Source organism: Mustela erminea, chromosome 1 (assembly GCF_009829155.1).
Source record: "Mustela erminea isolate mMusErm1 chromosome 1, mMusErm1.Pri, whole genome shotgun sequence".
Classification (NCBI taxonomy): domain Eukaryota; kingdom Metazoa; phylum Chordata; class Mammalia; order Carnivora; family Mustelidae; genus Mustela; species Mustela erminea.
Genome location: NC_045614.1, coordinates 138,594,367 through 138,619,076, shown reverse-complemented (window position 1 = coordinate 138,619,076; position 24,710 = coordinate 138,594,367). Strand labels below are relative to the sequence as shown.

Below are 24,710 nucleotides of genomic sequence, written 5' to 3'. Positions count from 1 at the left end.
TGTTTGTCACCTTCCTGAGCTCAGCTGAGCTTGGCTCAGTTTCTTAAGAGGACTGGTACTAGAAGGGGCTGGGACCTGGAATTACACTTAACCCACTTTGGCTATATCAGGTGCTGAGGAAAACAGCCTCAGTTTTAAACACTGTGAAGGTATAGTCTTCCATTACCACTGCCCACATCACACTCCCATACACACCCTCCTTGAGTTTCTAAGGTTGATGTATCTGGATAAGTAGTTAATAAGAGAAAGTTAAAGGCAAAGTACTAATAACCTGCCCCAACAGATAGCAGGATTCATGTTTATAAATCCGGAAAGTCTAAATCACTCAATCACTGATAATTAGAGAAAGCTGAATTGCAAGATTGTGGTCTTGGCCTGGAAAGAGAATATTAGGGATCTGGTCTTTGATCCAACAGAAGACAAGATTACAACAAAGCAGATAAAAGCCTATTGATTAAAGGAGGATAAAGGAATCAGCACAAGAATGTCTGGGTGTGGAGAAGTGGACAGGGTTGTTGGATTTATGTCTGAAGTCAGAATTGGTCCTGATGAGAAGGGGAAAGAGGAGAAGAGAAAAGGCACGATGGTTGGAGGTCAAGTTGAGTATCTAAGTAGGGAAATCATATGGCGGTAGCTGTGATCATGGTAAAATAAGTGTGACTGATATTATCAATCAATAGGAACATGTATAAATTGAGTTTTATAGGAGAAAAAAGATTCTGGAGAGGACAGACTGGAGAGGAGAGGGAGGTTCAATGACATAAATATTTCTATGGGAGGCAATTTCTTTTTTTTTTGTTTTGTTTTGTTTTTTGTTTTGTTTTTTAAAGATTTTATTTATTTATTTGTCAGAGAGAGAGAGAGGGAGAGTGAGCACAGGCAGACAGAATGGCAGGCAGAGGCAGAGGGAGAAGCAGGCTCCCTGCGGAGCAAGGAGCCCAATGTGGGACTCGATCCTAGGATGCTGGAATCATGACCTGAGCCGAAGGCAGCTGCTTAACCAACTGAGCCACCCAGGCGTCCCTGGGTGGCAATTTCTTAGGTAATTTCTGGAGTCATCTTTCTAAAATGCTTATCTGACTCCTGCTTCAAATCTTCTAGGAGCCCTATAGCACTGAGGAAAAGTGCAAATTTCATAATGTGGTTCACATGATCTTCAGTTTGCCATCAATTCTTGTCACTCCACATGAACCACTAAGAATTAACCAGATTATAACATCTTATCTAAAACTTCTGTGCTTTGGCTAATTCCCTTCCGGAATTCCTTGCTTGTTTTGCCTTCCACTGCTTCACACTGACCTAACTCATCCTTTACCATTCAGCTTCCTTGACTGACCTCCTGAGCTCACATAAAATTGTGTATGTGCCTGCTGTTACAGTACTTAAACTTTAGGGCTGATCAACCAACCAGTCTTCTGCATAACTGAAATTCTTTGATGAATGAGTAAATGCATGACACAGATGAAACCCTGAGTGGAGAGAATTATTTCTAAGATATAGCCCAGTTTGTTAGTTGGCTTCATTGAAGCCAACTTAGGCCTACTAATGATAGCTTCCTGTTTGCAGTGAGGGAGCCATCCAGAGACTCGCAAGAGATCCTTCTTGGCTGGTTTCTGTTTCTCAGTAGAGCCCTTTGTAGGATACTGGAGCCTTGTCAGGTCAGGATCTATAGGAGAATCTCTGCTATTGAAGGCCTCTGGAATTCTAATTATGCCTTTGCTGTCCTGGGAGGTATTAGGTTCTATTTTCTGGAGAGTGTAGAAATCTAAAAGAAATAATGTAGTTTCTGTCTTTAAGACCCTGGTGGAACAATGGCATTGGAAAGACCTTCCCTAGTTCTAATTTTTATCATGGCTCTTAAAGTCCGTGGTGTAGGCTATTTGGCAAATATCCGAAGATCAGATAGGTCAGACCCTGTGATTTGTTTGACGTTTTGACAAGTTGTGAGTATAAGATAACTCTGTTCTCATTGTCTCCCTTCATGTGTCTTTTGTATTGGTTTTACGGATCTTTAACAAGAAAAATATTAATATTCAACTTCACCAAAATGATAAGAATAGCATCTTTAGGTATGGTACTATCAATCTTCTCCCATAGTCAAAGAAACTTTCTGGGTCTGGAGTAGAAAATTGGTTGGGGGTGGGTAACATGCCCCACCCTTCCAGGTGGGCGAAGTTTGGGATACATTGACCTGTCCAAGGAGTCTTCCAAGTTGAGAGCAATGGGCCAAGGATGAACTTATATAGGCAGAAGTAAAGGGACAGGGCCTGGAAACCAGCCTGATGATCAAGCAAGTTTGTAGGGCAGAGCTGGAGACAACCCCTAAAATAGTGTGTATGAGAAGGAGGTTTTTGATGGACCAGACTCCATCCTGGGTAGGAGTCCCCATAAAGGGAAGAGCTCATTTGGCCAGAGAGAGCTTCTGCAATACTCACTAGAAAAAGAGGGACCTCTATTCTTGTTGTGAGTGCTATTTGCTCAACTTTCTGCCTTTTACTAATACTTTCTGATACCCTTTTTAAATGAACATCATTTTCAGTAAAATTAATCATATAGAATGATTATAAAATTGATACTAGAAATACAACATTGCTCCTCAAAGTGTGTTCCAAGGGATTCCTAAGAAGTGCCATCGAAAAAGTATCATATGGCCAAATCTTAAGTTTGGAACATACTCCATATCCATCTTCTCTTGGTGATTCACTTTACATATTGGCATAGTAAAATCCCTAAGAAGTCTTACAGTACAAAAAAATCTGTTATTTCTAATTTTAGTTTACTATGAAACTATTTTTGGAGTGTGCTGAGGGCTTACTGTAGAACTTTGACAACACTAAAATAAGGGTTAATAAAATATTTGTTGTGACAAAGAAACTGCTAAAAATCAGGTAAAATTCCCTTGATTCAAACCAAAAGAAAATTGAGAAGCTGGAGCTAGGATTCCCCAAAAGGTTTAAATGAGAAAACACCTGTAATGTGTATTGCATTGGGCCTTTTGTGGTTGGTGCTGGGTCATTTGTTGCTATTGTTACTGTTTTTGTTGTTTAATGGGAAAGGAGATGGTATGGGCTATTCTTGCCAGCCATATGAGAGAGAATTTGCTGTCTGTAGGGTAGATATCAGCTAATTTTTCAACTAAGGATCCACTGCAACTTTGGAGCAAACAGTCATAATCTTGCCCTCAAGATTTAGTATCTTCATCTTTAGTATCTTCGTTTAACATACTAGTAGAGGTTATAGCCTCTGCAGTCAGACAACAAAATGAAATAAAAGGCCTCTGAATTGGCAAAGAAGAAGTCAAACTCTTACTCTTCACAGATGACATGATACTCTGTGGAAGACCCAAAACTCCAACCCCAGAATTGCTAAAACTCATGCAGGAATTCAGCAACGTGGCAGAATATAAAATGCATAAAGTCAGTTGCATTTCTATACACTAACCATGAGACAGAAGAAAGAGAAATTAAGGAGCCGATCCCATTTACAATTACACCAAAAACCGTAAGATACCTAGGAATAAACCTAACCAAAGAGGCAAAATATCTGTACTTGAAAAACTATAGAACACTCATGAAAGAAATTGAGGAGGACACAAAGAAATGGAAAAATGTTTCATGCTCATGGATTGGGAGAACAAATATTGTTAAAATGTCTATGCTACCTAGAGCACTCTATACATTCAATGCAATCCCTGTCAAAATACCACTCAGCTTTTTTCACAGAGCTGGAACAAATAATCCTAAAATTTTTATGGAACTAGAAAAGACCTCAATAGTTGAAGGAACGTTGAAAAAGAAAACCAAAGCTGGAGGCCTCACAATGCCAGACTTAAAGCTATATTACAAAGCTATAATCATTAAGATGCTATGGTTCTGGCATAAAAACAGACACACAGATCAAGGGAACAGAATAGAGAACCCAGAAATGGAGCCTCAACTCTGTGGTCAACTAATCTTCAATAAAGCAGGAAAGCATATCCAGTGGAAAAAAGTCTTTTCAGCAAATGGTGTTGGGAAAATTGGACAGCCATATGCAGAATGAGACAGGACCATTTCCTTATGTGATATAAAAACTTGGACTCAAAATAAATGAAAGACCTAAATGTGAGACAGGAATCCATCAGAATCCTAGAGGAGAACACAGGCAGCAACTTCTATGACCTCCACCATGGTAGCTCCTGGCAATTTACCTCTCCAAAAGCAAGGGAAACAAAGGCAAAAATGGACTATTGTGACTTCATCAAGATAAAAACCTTCTGCACAACAAAGGAAACAGTAGACAAAAGCAAAAGACAACTGACAGAATGGGAAAAGATATTTGCAAATGTCTTATCAGATAAAGGGCTTATATCCAAAATCTATAAAGAACTTATCAAACTCAACACCCCCAAAAACAAAAAATCCAATCAAGAAATGGACAGAAGACAGGAATAGACATTTCTCCAAAGAAGACATACGAAAGGCTAAGAGACACATGAAAAAATGTTCAGCATCACTCAGCATCAGGGAAATACAAATCAAAACCACAATGAGATCCCTCTCCCACTGGTTGGAATGGCTAAAAGTAACAAGTCAGGAAATGACAGATGTTGACAAGGATGCAGAGAAAGAGGAACCCTCTTACACTGTTGGTGGGAATGCAGTCTGGGGCAGGCACTCTGGAAACCAGTATGGAGGTTCTATAAAAAGTTGAAAATAGAGCTACCCTATGGCCTTGCAATTGCACTACTGGGTATTTATCCCAAAAATACAAATGTAGTGATCCAAAGGGACATTTGCTTCCCAAAGTTTTTAGCAGCAATGTCCATAGTAGCCAAACTATGGAAAGATCTGAGATGTCCATCCACAGACAATGGATACACCACACACACACACACACACACACACACACACACACAGAGGAATACTACTCAGCCATCAAAAAATGAAATCTTACCATTTACAACAATGTGGATGGAACTAGAGGGTATCATAAGCTAAGCAAAATAAGTCAATCAGAGAAAAACAATTGTCATATGATTTTACTGATATGTGGAATTTAAGAAACAAAACAGAGGATCATAAGAGAAGGGAGGGAAGAATAAAACAAGATGAAATCAAAGGGAGACAAACTATAAGAAACTCTTATGGTTTCTTAAGAAACAGGGTTGTTAAGGGGAGGGGAGGACAGTGGAGGGATGGGGTAGCCGGGTTATGGACATTGAGGAGGGCGCATGATGTAATCAGCACTGGGTATTATATGAGACTGATGAATCACTGATTTCTACCTCTGAATCTAATAGTAAATCATATGTTAATTAATTGAATTTAAATAAAAATAATTTAAAAAGTTTTAGTATCTTGGTAACTGTCAGTATAAATTCTGATTTTTCTCTGTGGTTTGTTCTATTTCTTTTCTCTCTGTTTATCTCTCTGTGTATAATACATATTTTTCATTATGCAAAATAAAAATGTAGTTCGTTTAATCTAAAGAATTCCTCAAGTGAATGTATGTAATGTATGTAACTTTATGTAATTTTCAGAGAAAAAATATTTGAGATAGCCAAAGGCTCATTCAGATGCACTTTACAATAATTATAAAAACATCTAAAATCTTGCTAGTGAACTTTTGGAATTAGAATTTAGAATGGCAAGCTTAAATGCAGGTATCTCAAGTAAGGGAGTGAAACAGGCTGGGGATGAATTATATAGTAAACCAGAAAATGTATGTTCATTAAGGAGGCAGCTGGCCCAGGAGATTGTTTTTTGGGGAGAATGTTGACCCATTGTTTCTTGATTTGTATATGTATGTATGTATATATATATGTATATATGTATTTGACAGGGAGACAGTGAGAGAGGGAATACAACCAGAGGGAGTGGGAGAGGAGGAAGCAGGCTTTCTGCTGAGCAAGGAGCTGGATGCAGGGCTCGAAGCAGTGCTCCATCCCAGGACCCTGGGATCATAGACCTGAAGGGAAGGCAGATGCTTAACAACTGAGCCACACAGGTGCCCCTGAATTACTTGATTTTTAAAGAAAAGTGGGGAATCTGGATCTTCTTGTAAAGTCTCTGAAATTTGAAATGGTGGTGCTCATGAGAAACCAAGCCAAATAAAGCATGTTCAGGGACTGGTTTGTAACTTCAGAATTGGGCAACTGTAAGACTGCATACAGCAGAACCCAGGCAAGTCTTCATACCAGCTCAACTCTGGGTTCTGTTTATCATTGAACCCTCTACAAAGAAATTGTGTAACAATTCTTATCCAACCCTATAATTGAGGTGTTTTTTGTCACCCTAATAAACATCTGCTTTAAGTTAGTTGGAGACCACGATGCCATTATTTGATGATCTATAAAAGTCATATTACATTTCTTAATGGCATTGTAATGAGAAAACTTTCAGTGTTAAGGCTACAGGATTTGAATTAGAAAATATTTAGTGAAACACTGATAACAGAAAAACTGACCAAAAATAAAGTAGGTTTGTTGACTATAAGAATATTTGGCTATTATATTCTTAAGTCATTTAAAAATTTGTGGTTGAAGAATACTTCATAATTTTATTTCCTTGGAGTGTGGCAGGCAATAAGTTGAATTTTGAACAAATACTACTACATTTCTTTTCCTTTTCTAACTCTTTGAATAGTAAAATAAAGTGCATGTAATATCTTGTCAAAAAGATTCTTTGGGCATTTTCAAATGTCACTACTGTATTAATGAAGATCATGGAATGATGTTTCAATTGGAAGTAACCATAATTACTCACAGCTTTTTCCTTTTTTTTTTTTTTTTTAATATTTGGAGAAGAAAATAAAAGTCTTTCTAACAAATTTTGTTTTCTTCCTTCCATTATGCCTGGGCAACCTCTTTCCTCTTATCTTCTCCCCATTTTCCTTGCCTGTTTTCAATAGCATTCGTAGTGCAGTTGGAGAATTCTCTAATCAGAAAGTTCTTCATACTTTCAAGGACACACAAAGAGCAGCTGGTTCCTTGCCTCTCTGACTCCTTTCATCTGCCTTCCTCCTTTACCATCTTTATCCTGCTGTAATGTAACTCTTCATGTTTATCCTCTCCCACAACTAACCCTGAATCACTAGAAGACTGGTGCCATGCCTTTATTTCCCAATCTTCAGCAATGCCTGTGTGCTATCATGTACATAGTGGGCATGTCATACACATTTTTGAGTAAATGATTTCTATTTTTGTTTTTCCTCCTTAATGTAATTACAGTTTTATCAGAAGGTTAAAAATAGTGACCTGAAGCTGTTACATATTCTCTTTTCCTTGATTGATGCAGATTTATTATTGCTTCAAACCTAAAAATGGGAAGAAAGGAAGCCTCAAATTTTAATGATTCTTTGAATATCTTACAGTTCTATGCATTATTTCTAGAAGCTCACATATAACTCTTGAACCTTTTCAAAGAAGAACATATGTATAGACTAATGTTTAAAGCAACTAATGTAATCTGATTATACATTAGGAAATGGGCTATCATACTATCTTTCAAAGGCACTCATTTTTATTGCTTTAAACATTATAAATTATTTGCTATTTTTAAATTATCTTGTTTTTACTGTGCACATGATAGAATATTTGGAAAGTAGAAAGTAGATGAAAAAGATTGCCCTTAATGTCACTTCCCGAGGTAACTGATACTGGCTTTTGGAGTCAATCTCTTTTTTTAAAATGTGTTCAATTTATTACCCTAAAAGCATAAAAAAATCACAGTTTAAAAGGTATATTTTAATGAGAAAAGGAGATTTAGAAGCTGAATTTCACAATCAAAAGTTATTTTTATAAGAATTTTAATAAAAGATTTAAAAAAATCTTATATATAGCTATTTTACTATTATAGGGTGAAAAGAATAAATACATGTATTTTAGCTAAAAGGACATAAACCTAAATGTCACTGAGGAGCTCCTGAATAGTATGAAAGACTACACTAAAATTGAGTTTTAAGAAATTATTATGGGGCGCCTGGGTGGCTTGGTGGGTTGAAGCCTCTGCCTTCAGCTCGGGTCATGATCCCGGGATCCTGGGATCGAGCCCTGTATCGGGCTCTCTGCTCAGCAGGCGGGCCTGCTTCCTCCTCTCTCTCTGCCTGCTTCTCTGTCTACCTGTGATCTCTGTCAAATAAATAAATAAAATCTAAAAAAAAAAAATTTTTTTATATATGTCAGAACCACCAAGATTTAAAATATAGAAGCAAGGTCATCTGAGTAGCAGCTCCTTATACAGGGTAGCTATGTATGCCTATATTTGGAGAACAGTGGCTCCTGTCCCTTTATTTAAGGTGTTAGCACTTTCATAGAGATCGACTTTTCACTAATAGCAGTCTTTGGAATGCAAATCATATTCCATGTAAACATACAGAATGATATCTAGCTTATATTTATAATAATTTTCATTGTTTATATTTTTAAAAAAGTTATGTAATTTGATATCCTGATATTTAAAAATCTAACACCATAATGGTAAGTATTTTTCTGTATTATTGCACACCTACTATAAAATTATTTTTAATAACTAAAATTGCCTTAGTAAATCAATTAATATTTTTTAATTAAAATGAACATTTGTATTGCTCTCAAATTTTTGCTACTGCAAATTACTAAGGAGATTGGCTTTCTTCAAGGACAAAGAAAACAAAAAAGTTTTCTGTAGTTAGATCTGTTTCCTCAATTTAGATCCCAGCAGTGGAATTCCTGAGTCAAAGAATATGAATATGTTAAGCTTCTTAATCTATAGTTTCTAAATGCATTACAAAAACAGACCATTAAAAATTTACACTCCCACAAATGATGTAAGAGAATGTTGTTTCATTGTAATTTACCAATATTGGATTAGATACTCATTTTTAAAAAATCTTTGTTATTTTATTAGATTAAAATATTTTTTAAATGTTATTTACAATAGCCAAGATATGGAAGCAACCTCTAGGGCTCCACTGAATAGATAAATGGATAAAGGAGATGTGGGGAATGTGTGTGTGTGTGTGTGTGTGTGTGTGTGTGTGTGTGTGTGTGTGTGTTGGACTACTATGCAGCCCTAAAAAGAAAGATCTAAGATTTTGTCATTTATGACAACAGGGATGGATCTAGAGGGTATTATGCTAAGAGAAATAAATCAAGTAGAGAAGAACAAATGCTGTATGATTTTACTTATAATTGGAATCTAAAAAACAAAACAAATGAACATAGAAACAAACAAAAAACAGACTTAAATACAGAGAACAAAAGTGGTTGCCAGAGGGGAAGTGGGTGGGGTGATGGGTGAAATTGATAAAGAGGATTAACAGTGACAAACTTAGAGTTATAAAAAAAAAAATGAAAAGTACAGCATAGGGAATATAGTCAATAATATTGTAAAAATGTGTGGTGACAGATGGTGTATATGTTTATAGTGATGAGCTCTGAATTATATATAGGATTGTTCAATCAATATGTTGTATACTGAAACTAATATAACATGTTAATTATACTTCACTAAAAGGAAAAGTCAAAGCCCCAAGGAACTGAGGGCAAGCAGTTTATGGCAAAAATTGTAGATTTGGATGAATGTAAGGGAATAATTTTTTCCCTCTACTAGGAGAGGTGAAGATCCTGTGAATTGAGGAAGTGAGAAAAAAGTGGAAGAGAGAGAGATTAGGCACTGGTTAGTGTCCCAGAATAGGAGAGTGTGTGATAGAGTCCTCAAATTAATCTGAACATCTAACAGCAAGAGGACCTGCACTCACTTCCCCTTGGTAACTCTGAAGGGCCCATGGAGACTTCCCAAGTCCTAGACAGCACAAAGTGTATTGGTTAAAGTGAGTTCTGCTGTAAGGGACAGAAACTCTACAATGAGAAATTCAAACGCATGTTATATATATTGTGTATAAATATATAATTATAATTAACAATTATGAATATTTCAAGTTCCATTTCTCTGAATTTTAGTGGTGTACATTTTTTTCAGTGTCTTACTCAGAATATTGCTTTCTTCCAAGTTGCCTGTTTATTGTCATGAGCTTATTTCGCTAAATGTTTTCCATTTTTAAGGTTTAGTAGAAAGCATTCAATCTTCAATCTAACTTTAGAAGTTAATTGTAAGTTTGCTATATAATAGATCCTGAGCCATACACTATTAGTTAAAACTCTTAATTGGAGGTGCCTGGGTGGCTCAGTGGGTTAAGCCTCTGCCTTCGCTCTGGTCATGATCTCAGGGTCCTGGGATCGTGCCCCGCCTCAGGTTCTCTGCTCAGCAGGGAGCCTGCTCCCCCCCCACCCCCCCACCTCCCTGCCTGCCTCTCTGCCTACTTGTGATCTCTGTCTGTCAAATAAATAAATAAATAAAAACAAAAAAACCTCTTAATTGTAAGTGACTAAAATCTAGCTTGAACCAGCTTGGGCAAAAAGCGTTTAATGGATCACCTTGGAAGGGCCTATGAAACTAGGCCTCAGGAATAACCTGAACAAAGATCATGACTACCCCTAAGATTTTCTTGTCTTTCATCTCTGCTTTTCTTTGCATACTGGCTTTATTCTCTACCATTGCAGATTTACTTTTCTCCTTTCAGAAGGAAAAGCAGTTGCCCACAATGCCTAAGTTTTAGTTCTTATATTTTCTGCCACCTGAGAGGGACTGCCTACTGTTTTCTCTCGTGCAAGGGGAAAAACACATCGTAGAAAAGAGATCCGACTGACCCATTCTGGGGGAGGTGTTTCATCTATCTAGCCAGTGGAGTTGGGCCCTAGAACATGGAAACCTCTGTGGCAATCATATGAATAGTTGGAGCTTTCATAGTGGAGTGGAAAAAAATAATTCCTTGCAAAAAGTATCAATAATTCCATAGAAAAGAAATCATATTGGGTGGATAAAACAGTAGCTAACCATTTCATGAGAAAGAGAATATCCAGGGATTTTATATGCATTTCATCCTTTAGAGTTAATCAAAAGAAGAATATTTATCAATGCCTGCTGTTACCAAAATTAGGACAGAACCATTAGGGAAGTAAGAATTGTAAGTTCGTACAATAAAGAATAAATAATGTAATTATTTAGAGTACCTTAAAATGATGGTGGTGATATTTAAATGTGTTTTGCATGAACAGTGTGATTTTATTAAGAGCATTTTAAAATGATGGAAATTTCCATTTTTGTCCATATTGTCTTCTATGCCCCTTACCTTCAAGGAAAATATAGTAAAACATTTCTCCCCCATTTTGTGAAAATCTATATCAACCCTACAATACAATATTATGTATTTGTTTGTTAAGTCAGGGTTAAGATTTTTAACTTATGTACTAGTAAAGCTTAAGAGTATCATACTTAGTCAAAGGAAGATCTGCTTAATAGACTATATATTAAAGAGGCCAGGGGAATTATTAATTACTGATTCCATTTCATTGCTATAGTCTGTTCAAATTTTCTCTTTCTTTCTGCTTTAGTTTTGGGAGGTTATGGTATTTATCAATTTAAAAAAATAAAAAATAAGTAAAGAGACCAAGGAAGAAATCAAAGACTGAATAAAGCTCAAATGTGGTTATTTTTACTTTTTTCAAATGAGATTAATTAAATGAAGTTAATTTAAAAAGCATTGTTGATGCAGTCCAATGCAAGGTACCATTCTCTCACATCACTGGAAGAGGGTGGAGAGAGACAGAGACAGGGGAAGAGGAGAGGGGAAGGAATGAATATGAATTTGTGATTTCAAAGTCAAGACAACAGCTTATTATAGTTAGACTTTTGAAACCTCTACCTTTTAGCAAAGGTAAATATTCCTGATCCTTACCTCAATAGGGAAATCACCCTTTAGAAGGAGCCAAACTATTAAGGAATACATTTGTTATCAATATACTGAAAATACATTGATAATGTATACAATAATGACTGGGATAAAATTACCTCAAAAAAGGATATATTTTAGTAACTAAGCCAGAACTCTTGTAAGAAGATGTAAATAGGTATCATAGTAATTCTATAAAGGAAAGCAATAGGATATTACTTAAAAGGAAATTATGTGTTGTATTCATAAATAATTTTCTTTTATTTATTTTTAAAAAGATTTTATTTATTAGAGAACACAAGTGAGCTCAAAAGTGGTGGGGGAGGAGAGGAAGAAGGAAAGAATCTCCAGTGGACTCTGTGCCAAGCACATAGCCCAATTCAAGGCTCGGTCTCAACGACCCTGAGATTGTGGCCTGAGCCAGTATCAAGAATCAGACGCTAAGCCAACTGAGCCAACCAGATGCCCCATAAATAATTTTGTTTTAAATATTGCTACTGTCCTATGCGCTTGGATGTTAGTGACATTTTTGGTCCTGGGCTTTCTCCAAGTGACATTTTTGAAGTTCCCATTCTCCTGATAATAGGTAAAGAAGTTTGGTTTCTGTCTTAAGAGTTTCACAAAGTGCTTAGTGACTTTTCTGAGTAAAATGAGAATTCTTTCTGGTTTAATTGAGCCCTAAATGATTATCTACCCATATACTTGGGCTCCCCATCCCACATTCCCTACTTTCTTGAAAAGGAATTTAATTTTCTGGATGCATTTAGGCAGTGGTTAATTCCAGAGGAGCAGTTACAAAAGCCACTTTTTGTAATTGGCAGTTAGTTGCATGTCCATTTCTCAGATGCATTTCTTTAAAACTTATTTCCCAAAAACTCTTGAAGTACCATATTTTGGTTAATTTCTTTGTTGTAGTTCTAATTTTCCCTTTGATAACTGGATGCTTTGCCTGTCAGATCTTGGTGGGATATAATCCTGAAAATCCCCCCACCTCGTTTCTTTAGACCCCGAGCTTCCACCTGTCATCTTAGATTGCTGCAAAACCAGTTTGAGAGAATGACTAAAAATAAAGGAATCCTTAGATCCAGGAGCTTGACATAAAAGAATGTAGGTTACAGGTGGTAAAATCCCCAATGATGTGATTAGCTTTCTTGTTGTGTTTTCCAAAGTGTTTGATTACAGAGTGGAGGGTAGTTAAAAGGGTGTTTTTAAAGTATTTTCCTTTAGAATATTTTCATTATGAGTGATTTTAATAGATGATCCAAATGGAAATAGAAACTTTAATACCTTTCCCAAGTTTGTTTAACAACTCCGTGATTCTCACAAAACTCATTTTAGTCAAGTTAGCTAAGGGAAAAGCTGGGAAATAGATAAGGATAAATGTGGTGTTCTCGTGGGCGCATTGGCAAGAGGTTTATAATACAGGTCTCTAAGTTCCAGCACCGGGCTCTCTACACTAGAACATGCTGTTAGTCCCTACTGTTTGGAACACCCTCTCACTAGACAGCAACATGTCCTCACATCAACATAGTATTCAACTTTAAGGCAGAATTATGGCTGTTAGAGGAAAAATGTGTGCTTGCACAGTACATACTTTGTTACAATATTATGTGAATTGTTTATTTCATAAAGTTGATATATGCAGTAAAAGCAAACATTAGTGCTTTTCCAGGCATGACAGTTTAAACCATATCAGTTTAATTTTGAAAGAATTGAGGCTAATTTACATAGCCAGGACAGAGTGAAGTAATGTGGCCTAACTTCTTAGGGAGTATTGTTAGAGGGCCCGAGATGCTATTTATATGTAACATTCATTTGGGGAACATATTAAAAGAAGTAAACTTGGAAAGTGCTGTAATGTGTATTTTTTTTTAATTCTAGAAAGGAAAATACTTTGTAAAAATGCAAGCTTAGAATTCTTTTCTGGGTAAATCTAAATAGTTGGAGTGGGCTTTAATTAAGGAATGTTTTAATACAAATGTCATTTAATCCAACAGTATATTAACTTTAATTTTCCTCTAATATTTCTGGATTTTTCTACATTTATCAATCTTGGCAGGCTTATATACACATAATAAGCTATCTAGATGTTTATTTAAATTCTATTTTATCTTTCTAAGTTTTTATTGAAGTACAATATAGAGACAAATGCATAAATACACCTGTACAGCTAAATTAAATTTCACAAAGTGAATTTCCCACATAATCAGTACCCAGATCATGAAACAGAAGCTTTCTTTACCTCTTTTACTGTTACCCACCCAAAGGAATTTAGTGTCTTGATTTATAACACCATAGATTAATTTTGCCTTTCTTTAAAACTTATGTAAATGGAATTATATAGTATACATTCTTTTGTCTACTTTCCTTCACTCACATTATGTTTGTGAGATGCATCTATGTTGTACTGGGTAGCTGCAGATCATTCCTGTTGCTGTTCAGTTTCCTATGGTATGAATATACCACAGTAGATTCATCTGGTCTGCTGTGGATGGGTATGTGGGCTGTTTTTGATTCAGGGCTATTATAATCACTGGCGCCGTGAGCATTCAAGGGCATGTCTTTGGTGAATGGATGAGCACATTTCTGTTGGGTATGTATTAGGTGTGGAAATTTTGGATTATGGCCTTATACATATGGCCGGGTTTATGGGTCTAACTATGTATTCGAAATAGTTGTATTAATTTACATTCCCACTACATTGATCTCCGAATTACAGCTTTTCTTTTTCCTCCATAATTAGTATTGGTATTTTTTCCATGCCAGGACATAGAGATCTACTTTATTCTTTTTTCTTTTTTTATATAGTATTACATATATATTACATATAGGTTAGTTAGTATTCCTCTAGTACTGACCATGAGATTTGTTTTTTTTTATTTTGCTATTAAAAATATTGTATAACCTCCAAAATTTAAAATACACCCACCTTTTTACACAATTTGTACTACAGATATGTTTGACATGTACAAATTATTCATTGCATATGCATGTGTGTTGTTTTTTTACTTTTTATTTTGAAATAATTTTGATTTGTGGAAGATTGAAAAAATAGTACAAAGAGTTTCCATGTGCCCAGCTTCCCCTAATGTTAATACCTTACATAACTATGGTACAACTATAAAAACTAGGAAATTAATATTGATACAATACTATTAACTTACCTACTGGCTTCATTTGATTGTATCTGTTTTGCCACTACCATCTCTTTCTCCAGTCTGGGATTGGATCTGGAATCACACATTGCATTTAGAGCTCATACTGTTTCAGGCATCTTTGGTCTCTGACGGTTCCTTAATCTTTGCTCTTCGTGACCCAAGGCTTTTCAAAGAGTGCTTTTCAGTTATTTTGTAGAATGTCCCTTAATTTGAATTTGTCTGATATTTACTCATAATTATATTGAGGTTATTGATTTTTGGCAAGAATACCACAGAAGCAATGTGTATATCATATAGAATGTATATGCTGTCAATATGTCTTCTTACAGATGATGTTAACCTTCATCACTTGGATAAGATGGTATTTGCCAGGTTCCTCCACTGTAGAATTATTATTTTTCCCTTTGCAATTAACAGATATCTTGGAGTAAATACTTCCCTTATTCCTTCTATATTTATTAATTAGAATTTCTTTGTGAGGGACAGGCTTTTCCTTCTCTTACATTTATTTATCTGTTCAGTTACTTATTAGTATCAGTATGGAATCATTTATTTTGTAGGTTATACTCAAATACTATAGTTATTTATTTTGTTTCTAAATTCGTGCTATACAGGTGGTACCTGTATCCTATCTTTCTTGAGCTCTTCCTTACTTTCTGGCACCACAAAATGTTCTAGGCTTGCCTTAGATCTTTTTTGCCCCAACAGGTTCTGGAATCAACCAATTCTTTAAGATGCCTTGGTTTCTTTTATTGGAAAATGGTATTTAGAAACCAAGATGTGAAAATTGGGTGTGCTTATTTCTACTGGGGTACCTTGCTCTGAGGATTGATTTTTTTTGTCATTTATACATTTCTCTTGGATCATGACATTCAGAATACCCATTCATTTTTTAAAAATAAATGCATTTAAGACTATACATTTTTCTCTGCATACTTTGGTATATCATGTTTCCATTATTTATTTCCACATAGTTATTATTATTATTTTGTCTTTGGCCCAGTGTTTATTAGAGGTATGTTTTAAGTTTCAATGTATATAGATTTTTAATTGGCTTTTTGCTGTAAATGTTTTGTGTAATTTTACTGTAAGCAATTAGTGTGCATATATAATTTTTTTAAGAACATACTAAAATTTTAATTGTGGCTTGTTACATGGTCACTTTTTGTGATTTTACCATGTGTTTGAAAGAATGATTATTAGATATAACCTCCAATTAAATCAATACATCATTTGTTAATTGTGTTATTCAAATCCTCAATATCTTTTCTATTTTTCATATCATTGTAACCATTCAATTTCTGTGAGAAATGTGTTAATACCTTCCATTATGATTAATAATTTGTTCTCACTGAGTTTTTAACAGATATTTCTTTATGTTGTAGAGCCATGTTTGGGGTATGTAAAAGTTCATGATTATTATTTTTCTTGGTAGATTAGGATTTTTATCAAAACTAAAGGGTTCTACTTACTGTGTTGCTAGTTATTAATATTAATGTATATCTTTTATCATTTTTAAAGCATCTGGTCTGGTATATATTTTTCTAACTTTTATTTTCTACATTTCTGTTAATTATTATTATTTTTTATATGTGACTCCTGAAAACAACATGTGGCTGATTTTTTTCTCTTAGTATGCCAAAAGAAATATTTGTTAGCGTACAAAATGAGGCTGAAAAATAGGAAAATTTATTAAAAATATTTTAAAAGTGCATTTAGGTTTGCAGAACCTCTCTCCAACTCTTCCTCCCCAAAGGCTTTTAATTACCTTGTCCTGACTCTGGCAGATGGCAGAGGTACTATCAAAACAGCTAATTCCTCACATTGTCTCCTGCAATTGAAACCCATCGTTTAATAATTCCAATGCACACCACAGAAACTTAAGACATTTCAGTGCCTCATTTGTTAGGTTTTTAAAGAGAAAATAGTATAATAAATGTCCATTAGTACAGATTCAAAAATTACCACAATTTTTGTCATTTGTGTTTCATCTGTCCCTTTTTTCTGTTGCTAAAGTAATTTAAGGAAAACCCAAGATGGCATGCTATTTTCATTTCTATTTACTTCAGTGTGATGTGCCATTTTCTTATATAACAACAGTATCATTATCCCCAAATTAGCAAGAGTTTTGCTGTATTTTCTAATTTTCAGTTCATAATCAATTTCCTTAAAATTTTTTAAAAACTAGTTTATTTGTTTGAATCTAGTTCTGTAGAAGGTCTGCATTTCACTTTTGTTGCTTCTCTCTCTCTTTTTTAAAGATTTTATTTATTTATTTGACAGAGGCACAGTGAGAGAGGGAACACAAGCAAGGGGAGTGGGAGAGGGAGAAGCATGCTTCCTGCTGAGCAGGGAGCTTGATGCAGGGCTCAGTCCCAGAATCCTGGGATCATGACCTGAGCCAGATGAGGCAGATGCTTAAGGACTGAGTTACCCAGGCACCCTTGTTGCTTCTCTTTTATCTAGAAAAGCCACTTTCCCCCCTTTTCTCCCTTCATCATTATTAACTGGTAGGAACTGGACCAATTGTCTTCATTTCTAAATATAAATAGACAACAAAGGATCTCCAGACTGTAAGGGAGGCTTCAAATGTGAAAGACAAAAAACAAAGCAAGGAAAAAATTTAAAAACGCAGAGAAAACAGAAGTAATGCAGTAAGCTGAAGAAAATTTTAAAACACAGTGTAACTGATATCAAAATTATCATCAAAGAGTAAGAGAAGAAATTGTATCCATAAAATAAGAACAAGAGGTAATAAAAAAAGGGACCTTTTGGAGAATAAGAAAGAATTCCTGATAATTAGAATATGATAGCAGAAATTAAAAATTTTATAGACAGAATGGAAGATCACGGAACTAAAACAAAATGTCAAAATAGTAAGATGGCAAGAAAATTTAAGAAAATTAGATCTCTCCAGATGGTTCCACATCCAAATAGAAAGATGTTCCAGAAAGGAAACAGAAAATGAAGGGGAAGGAATCATTCTCCCTAGGATAAAGTTCCTGGAACTAAACATCAGTTTCCAAAACAAATCATGAAGTGTCCAGCACAGAGGACAGAATACTGACATGATAATATATTTTGATGAAATTTAAGAATACTAAGTGAAAAGAGAAAAATTTCAAAGCTTCAGAATCAGGGCAGGGGCAGAGTAGGGAGAACCTACCATGTATCATGCAAAGAAGTAGGAATTAAAATGGCATCAGACTTTGGAAAACAGCACCAGAAGTAAGGAAACAGAGGACAGTGCCCTAATTTTCGCATGAAGAATATTTTTCTCATCTATGATTCTATATTCAGCTAAACTGTCCAGTCTGATATATAGTAAAAACATTTTCAGATATTCACATTCTCAAATTTACCTCTCGTGCACAAAATGCTTCTGGAGGATTTATTCCACCAAAAGGAGTACATCCCAGAGGAGGAAGGTTTTAGAGCCAGGATACAGAAGATTTGACATGAAAGAACTGAGGACAGTTCCTGAAATGACAAGAAAAGGAAGTCCCAGGATGACAATTGTTACAGTCAATTGAGAGAATACCCAGATTGGAGGAGAATAGAGAGCTCTGGGAAGGATGTTTCCTAGAAAAGAAATGATATGGAAGAGTTTTCTGCTGTGTCTGAAGGTGTTGAGAGAGAATTACACCTCTGTCAGATTTAGAAGATATATCAGTAATAGGTACACAGAAAACTAAGAAGAAAAGGAAATGGTTTTTTTAATCCAGGGATAATAAAAAGTTGTGCAAGAAAAGAAATGTGATCATATCATAACATAGGGCTCACTAGTGAAGAATAATGTAAATACTAAATTAAAAATTTGATTTAAGTAAACTGGGAGGGTGAGACAAGGAAGACGATGTGTTTGTATGTGTATATAAGAGTATTGGTATGTGTAGAAGGATCAGTTCCTACTAGGATTGTGATAGAAACTGCTAGCTACCTACCCTAACATCATTGTTCCTTCTTCCTTAGTAAAAGAACTGTGGATATATCTGCTCTACTTGAAATAGGTATGGTCAGGTGTCTAATATCTAAGTTCAGCAGAAGTAATTGGTGATACTTCCAAAAAATCTCCTTAAAACAGAGTGAGCTATTATTCTCATCTTGCTGCTGGTCTGGAATGGGAAAGGAGTTGTTGGGGTTTCTGCCGCGGTCAATGAAAATAACACACACCAAAGACGGTAGATCAGAGAGTTGGAAGGATCCTGGGGCTCTGATGACTCTATAAAGCTATTATTATCAGCATTGGATTGGCTAACAATATATTTGTTTTATGCAATATAATGTACTCTTGTATATTTAAGGTATTATATTTATGTCTCAGTTATCAGCAGTATCAGATCCTAGCTGATTTGTAATTTACTAGGTAATACTGAAATATTAAGGAATAAGAATATAAGCATGTTATTTAATAATATAGAAAGAAATGCTAGAGAAATCAGGGAAAAAAGTTGAAAGTTGTTTTGGGCAGTGGGAATTGAGGTCAAGACAAATGATTACTGTTTTTTCTTTAGATTTTTTAGTAATATTTGACATTTGAAATTGTATACATGTATTACTTTTAATAAAAATTAAATTAATATTTGTTTAGTTATATTTTAATTAGTAATTGAAGTGAAAATACATATTCATTGAAAAATTTGAACAATACAGAAGATACAGAGTAAAAATTATGCCTTCCTTCAGTGTTCTTTGCCTTTCCTCTGCCCATCAGTTCCACTCTCCTCTCCAGGGTTAATGGTGTTTGATATGTTCTCTCCATACTTTTTCTGTACATTCATTTAGCATATATAAATATGTGTATAGCTTTTTAACATTTATTTTTATTAAAAGTATATTTAAATTTAATAAAATTCTCAGGAAGGAATATTTATGCTTATAATGGGTGTTGTTTGTTTATATTTTTAGAATTCAAGATGTGAGCATGCAGTTAAAAAGTCAGCAAAATGAATTTCAGAGATTACAGAAAGAATTTAATCATTTGCAACATGAATTAAAAATTAAGCAGAGACAATCACAAGTATTCAGGTAAGATTATCTGTAAAGAATCAAAAATGATAAGGATTGAAAAGGTACTTTTAATACTAACTTGATAAACATTCAAACAGATTTTAGTAATACAGTTTCTGTATTCTGCGTGGTTGAAAAAAAGGAAACAACTTCACCTGGGGTTTTTTTGGCTATTATCTCAACAGAAGAGTTTTAGCAGGCCAACACATTGCTTTCATTGTGCAGTAACATTTAGATTGAAAGCACAATAACTAATTCATTTTTCTCTTTCTCTTGACCAGTATTTCTTGGTGTATTCAATTCCCTGCCTGATAGTCTAGTGATACAAAAAGTAATAGAAGAATAGGATAACTTTAGAAAAAACCATTTATTTATTTGAGAGAGGAAACGTGTGCATGCTTGTCTGAGTGGGGAAGGAGCAGAAGGAATCTTCAAATGGACTCCTTGCTGAGTGTGGAGCCCAGCTAGGGGCTCATCTCAGCACCCAAAGATCAGGACCTGAACCGAAAGCAAATGTTTGATGCTTAACCAATTGAGCCACCCAGGCACCCCTAGAATAGGGTAACTTTCTAAATGATAGTAATTTAGATCTCCTAAATTTCAAAATCTCTAACATAAATGTTGTTCATTCTGTTTTCATATAATCTTTGGAGGGCTTATAATATCTAAACCCCATGTTCTAAATAAATTAGGAAGTTCATTTTCTTTTAAAAAATTGGAATTGGGGGCGCCTGGGTGGCTCAGTGGGTTAAGCCTGTGCCTTCGGCTCAGGTCATGATCCGAGGGTCCTGGGATCGAGCCCCACATCCGGCTCTCTGCTCTACAGGGAGCCTGCTTCCTCCTCTCTCTCTGCCTGCCTCTCTGCCTACTTGTGATCTCTGTCTGTCAAATAAATAAATAAAATCTTTAAAAAAAAATTGGAATTGAATATATTGAGAATATCAGAAACAATGATTCTTTTCAAAATTGAGTAACAGCTCTTAGAAAAGGGAAATAAGTGAACTTTATAAATAGACAGTTTCTGGGTTACTAAAAATATGTTGAGTGAATATTTTGAATGTTAGTTCCCTTTCTTTTCTTTTCCAATCTACTAGTTGTTGCTGGAAACATTGTTCCATTAAAAAAATTACCTGGGCTAATAATTTTTTAATATACTATCTGGTGATCCCCTGCCTCAACTACCTTTCATAAATGCCTTGCACGTAATGACGCTCAGCAAATACTTTTTGAAACAATGATTCTACTCATAAAACAGATGATCGTTTTTGTCATCAGAAATTTTTTCTGCCCTGTCCTAGAAATCTGGTATTGAACCAGCAGGTGATTCCAGTTCTTCATTTTAGTTAGGCCAACCAGTATTCAAACTTAGCTCTTCTAATATCTCTGGCTCAGATCTGCTAAGGAAGTCCCATTTATTTTATCCATTAATGCCATAGTGGGTGGTAAGATGGACTGAATTTTAAAGGTTAGGCCAGAACTAGATTAGATAATTAATGCTGCTTCAAAATATTAAGATTTTACATGTGATTTTGTAGCATTTTATTTTTTTGATTTTTTTTTGATTTTGTAGCACTTTTAACTCTTGAAAAAATAGGTGTATTTGTTACTTTTATTGTGTTTTAATTTTTATCATTTTGAGTTATACTTTTAACTGCTTATTTTCTTTAAAAATTTTCAATAGATATGTGACTTTGTTTATTTTTAGCTAAAAGATTACAAATTAGGAGTCTGGGGTCTGACTTACATAAAAACATAGCATTTACTAAAAATCAATTTTGGAAGTAACCGTTTAACTAAACACTTAGTACAAATAAAAGTTTATGATATACAAATAGAAATGATTACTGGTTTTATTCCTTACTAGTAGGTACATTGCATAGAAACAGGCAGTCCGGTGAAAATAAAATCAAAATTTATAAGGTCAGTGATTTTGTTGCATTACTAAAAGCTAATTTTAAAGTTGTGTATCTTAAAAATATCTACTAGAATACAGAAGAAAAGGAGCTTATCATCTCTCTAAACATGGCAAAGAAAAGAAGCATGAGACTTAGGTACTCAGATATAATCATTTTATTTGTGGAGCCCAAAAGGTACTTCCTCTCTCTGTCTCTCACTCTCTCTCTCTCTTAAAGATTGTATTTAGTTATTTGCTAGAGAGGTAACAAAGAGAGAGAGCACAAGTACGGGGAGTGACAGGGTGGGGGAGAAGCAGTACTCCCTGCTGAGCCAGGAGCCAGATGTGGGACTGTATCTCAATGACTTGAATCAAGGGCAGATACTTAACCAAATGAGTCACACAGGCTTCCCAAAAGAAACTTACAATAGAACATTGAACTATGTCCTTGAGTCGCATTGCTCTTTTAAAATTATTCTGTCATTTACTTAATTGCAATTGGGCCTTAATCACCTAGCCTCCAGAAAAATGTTCTTCATGCTCTGTTTTTCCTGACATCATTTCCAACCTTCCTCATGCAAGGAGGTGATCAGGTGTGGTCTGCCTCAACTGGCTCAGCACATCTGCTATTCAGAATAGAGTGCCCTTGAGAGTGGAAATTAAGTTTAGAAGGTCTGTAAAATGGATACTAAAAAGTAGTATGGAATATAATTATGCTTTACTTTACATAAATCTGTATATATCCAGTATTCCAAATCAATCCATATTTGAAATATTTTAGGAAGTGTTTATTTTTAGAGGATTCCTATTGTGAATCTTTCATAGATGTTTGAAATATAAAGTACTTACTTTTTTTTTTCTTTTCTTTTCTTTCTTTTTTTTTTTTTAAGAGTCGGGATAGGGGTAGAGTAGAGAGAGAATCTTAAGCAGGCTTCCTACCCAGCATGGAGACCAGTGCAGGGCTTGATCTCACATCCCTGAGATCATGACCTGAGCCAAAAGCAAGGGTTGGACACTTAAGTGACTGTGTCACCCAAATGCCCCCTTACTTTTGTAATTTGTCCATCTAGACTGTCATCTGGCTTTATTGTTTTGTAGCCTCAATCTCATAGTTTATCATATCACATCTTATTTTAAACAGTTTTGTTGATATACAATTACTTACTACAAAATTCATTCATGTTAAGAGCACAATGTAATGATTTTTACATTGTAAGACCTACGAAGTTGTGCAACCTTTACCACATCCAGTATTGGAACATTTGAGTCATTCCCAAGATTCTCATGCCATTTGCACTCAATCTCTGTTCTCACCACCCATCCTAACAATCACTAATCTCCTTTCCGTTTCTATAGATTTGCATTTTTCTGGACATTTTTGGATATATGGAATCAGACAACATGGTCTGATTCTACTTTTGGTTTGTTTATTTTATTATTATTATTATTATTATTTTTTAGATTCCACATGCAAGTGAAATCATATGGTATTTGACTTTCTTAGTTTGATGTACTTCACTTGGCATAATGCCCTCCAGGTCCATCCAGGTCCCTCCAGGTTGTTGCAAATGGCATGATCTCAACCTTTTATATGACTGCATAACATTCCATTGTTTAGAGGTACTTTATCTTCCTTATTTATTCATCTGTCAATAGACATTTGGGTTGCTTCCATATCTTGGTTATTGTAAATAATGCTACAGTAAATGTAAGTGTACATATATCTTTTGAATTAGCACATGTCAAGGCTCATTTATAATTTTCTTTTTCTTTAGGTAAATATACAGTAGTGGAAATATTGGATCACAAGATGTTTCTATTTTTAGTTTTTTGAGGAACCTCCATACTATTCTCTACAGTGGCTGTACCAGTTTACATTCCTACCAATAGGGGATAAGGGTTCCTTTTTTTCCACATCTTGCTATTTGTTATTTCATGTCTTTTTGATACTAGCCATTCTGACAGATGATATCTCTTTGTGGTTTGTATTTGCATTTCCCTGATAACCAGTAATGCTGAGCATTTCTTCATGTGTTCGTTGGCCATGAAGGTCTTCTTTAGAATGATGTCTGTTCAGGTCCATTGTCCATTTTTAATGAGTTCGTTTTTTTGTTTTTGTTCTTGGTTTTTGGTTTTGAATTGTATAAGTTCTTTATATATTTTGGGTATTAATCCCTTACCAGATGTAGCATTTGCAAAATCTTCTTTCATTCAGTAGGTTGTCTTTTTCTTTTATTTATGGTTTCTTTCACTGTGCAGAGCTTTTTATTTTGATGTAGTCCCAATAGTCCCATTTTTGCCTATGTCAGACACATTACTGCCTGTGCTCTCTTCTAGGATTTTTGTGGTTTCAGGTTTCATATTAGGTCTTTACTCCATTTTGAGTTTGTTTTTTGTGTGGTGTTAGAAAGTGGTCTAGTTTCATTCTTCTGCATGTAACTCTCCAGTTTTCCCTGGATGTCTCCCCCGGCCCTGTTGCATATTCTTGCCTTCTTTGTCATGGATTAATTGGCCAAATAATTGTGGGTTAATTTCTGGGCTTTCTGTTCTATTGCAGTTATTTATGTATCTATTTTTGTGCCAATACCATACTGTTCTAATTATTGCAGCTTTGTAATGTATCTTGAAACCTGTGTTTGTGGTGTCTCCAGCTTTGTTTTTCTCCCTTAATATTGATTTGTCTATTTGGGGTCTTTTTATGGCTCTATGCAAATTCCATATTTCTCACTTTAAATGGAAAGCTAGAAATGGTTAAGCTTAGTGAGGAAGGCATGTCAAAAACCATGATATGCCCAACAATAGCCAAGTTATGGAAAGAGTCCAAATGTCTGTCCACTGATGAATGAATAAAGAAGGTGTGCATATGTGTGTGTGTGTGTGCGCATGTGCGTGTGTGT

General features: G+C 35.0%; 1 protein-coding gene across 2 annotated transcripts in view; it reads left to right on the top strand.

Moving 5' to 3' along the window:
• The window catches only part of LEKR1 (leucine, glutamate and lysine rich 1), a 183,687-nt gene that overhangs the window by 53,264 nt on the left and 105,713 nt on the right, over nucleotides 1–24,710 (top strand). For both annotated transcript variants that reach the window (XM_032343951.1, XM_032343960.1), the window contains exon 4: nucleotides 19,818–19,937. In XM_032343951.1, the coding sequence (XP_032199842.1) occupies nucleotides 19,818–19,937 (120 nt within the window). The remainder of the gene's footprint in view (nucleotides 1–19,817; nucleotides 19,938–24,710) is intronic.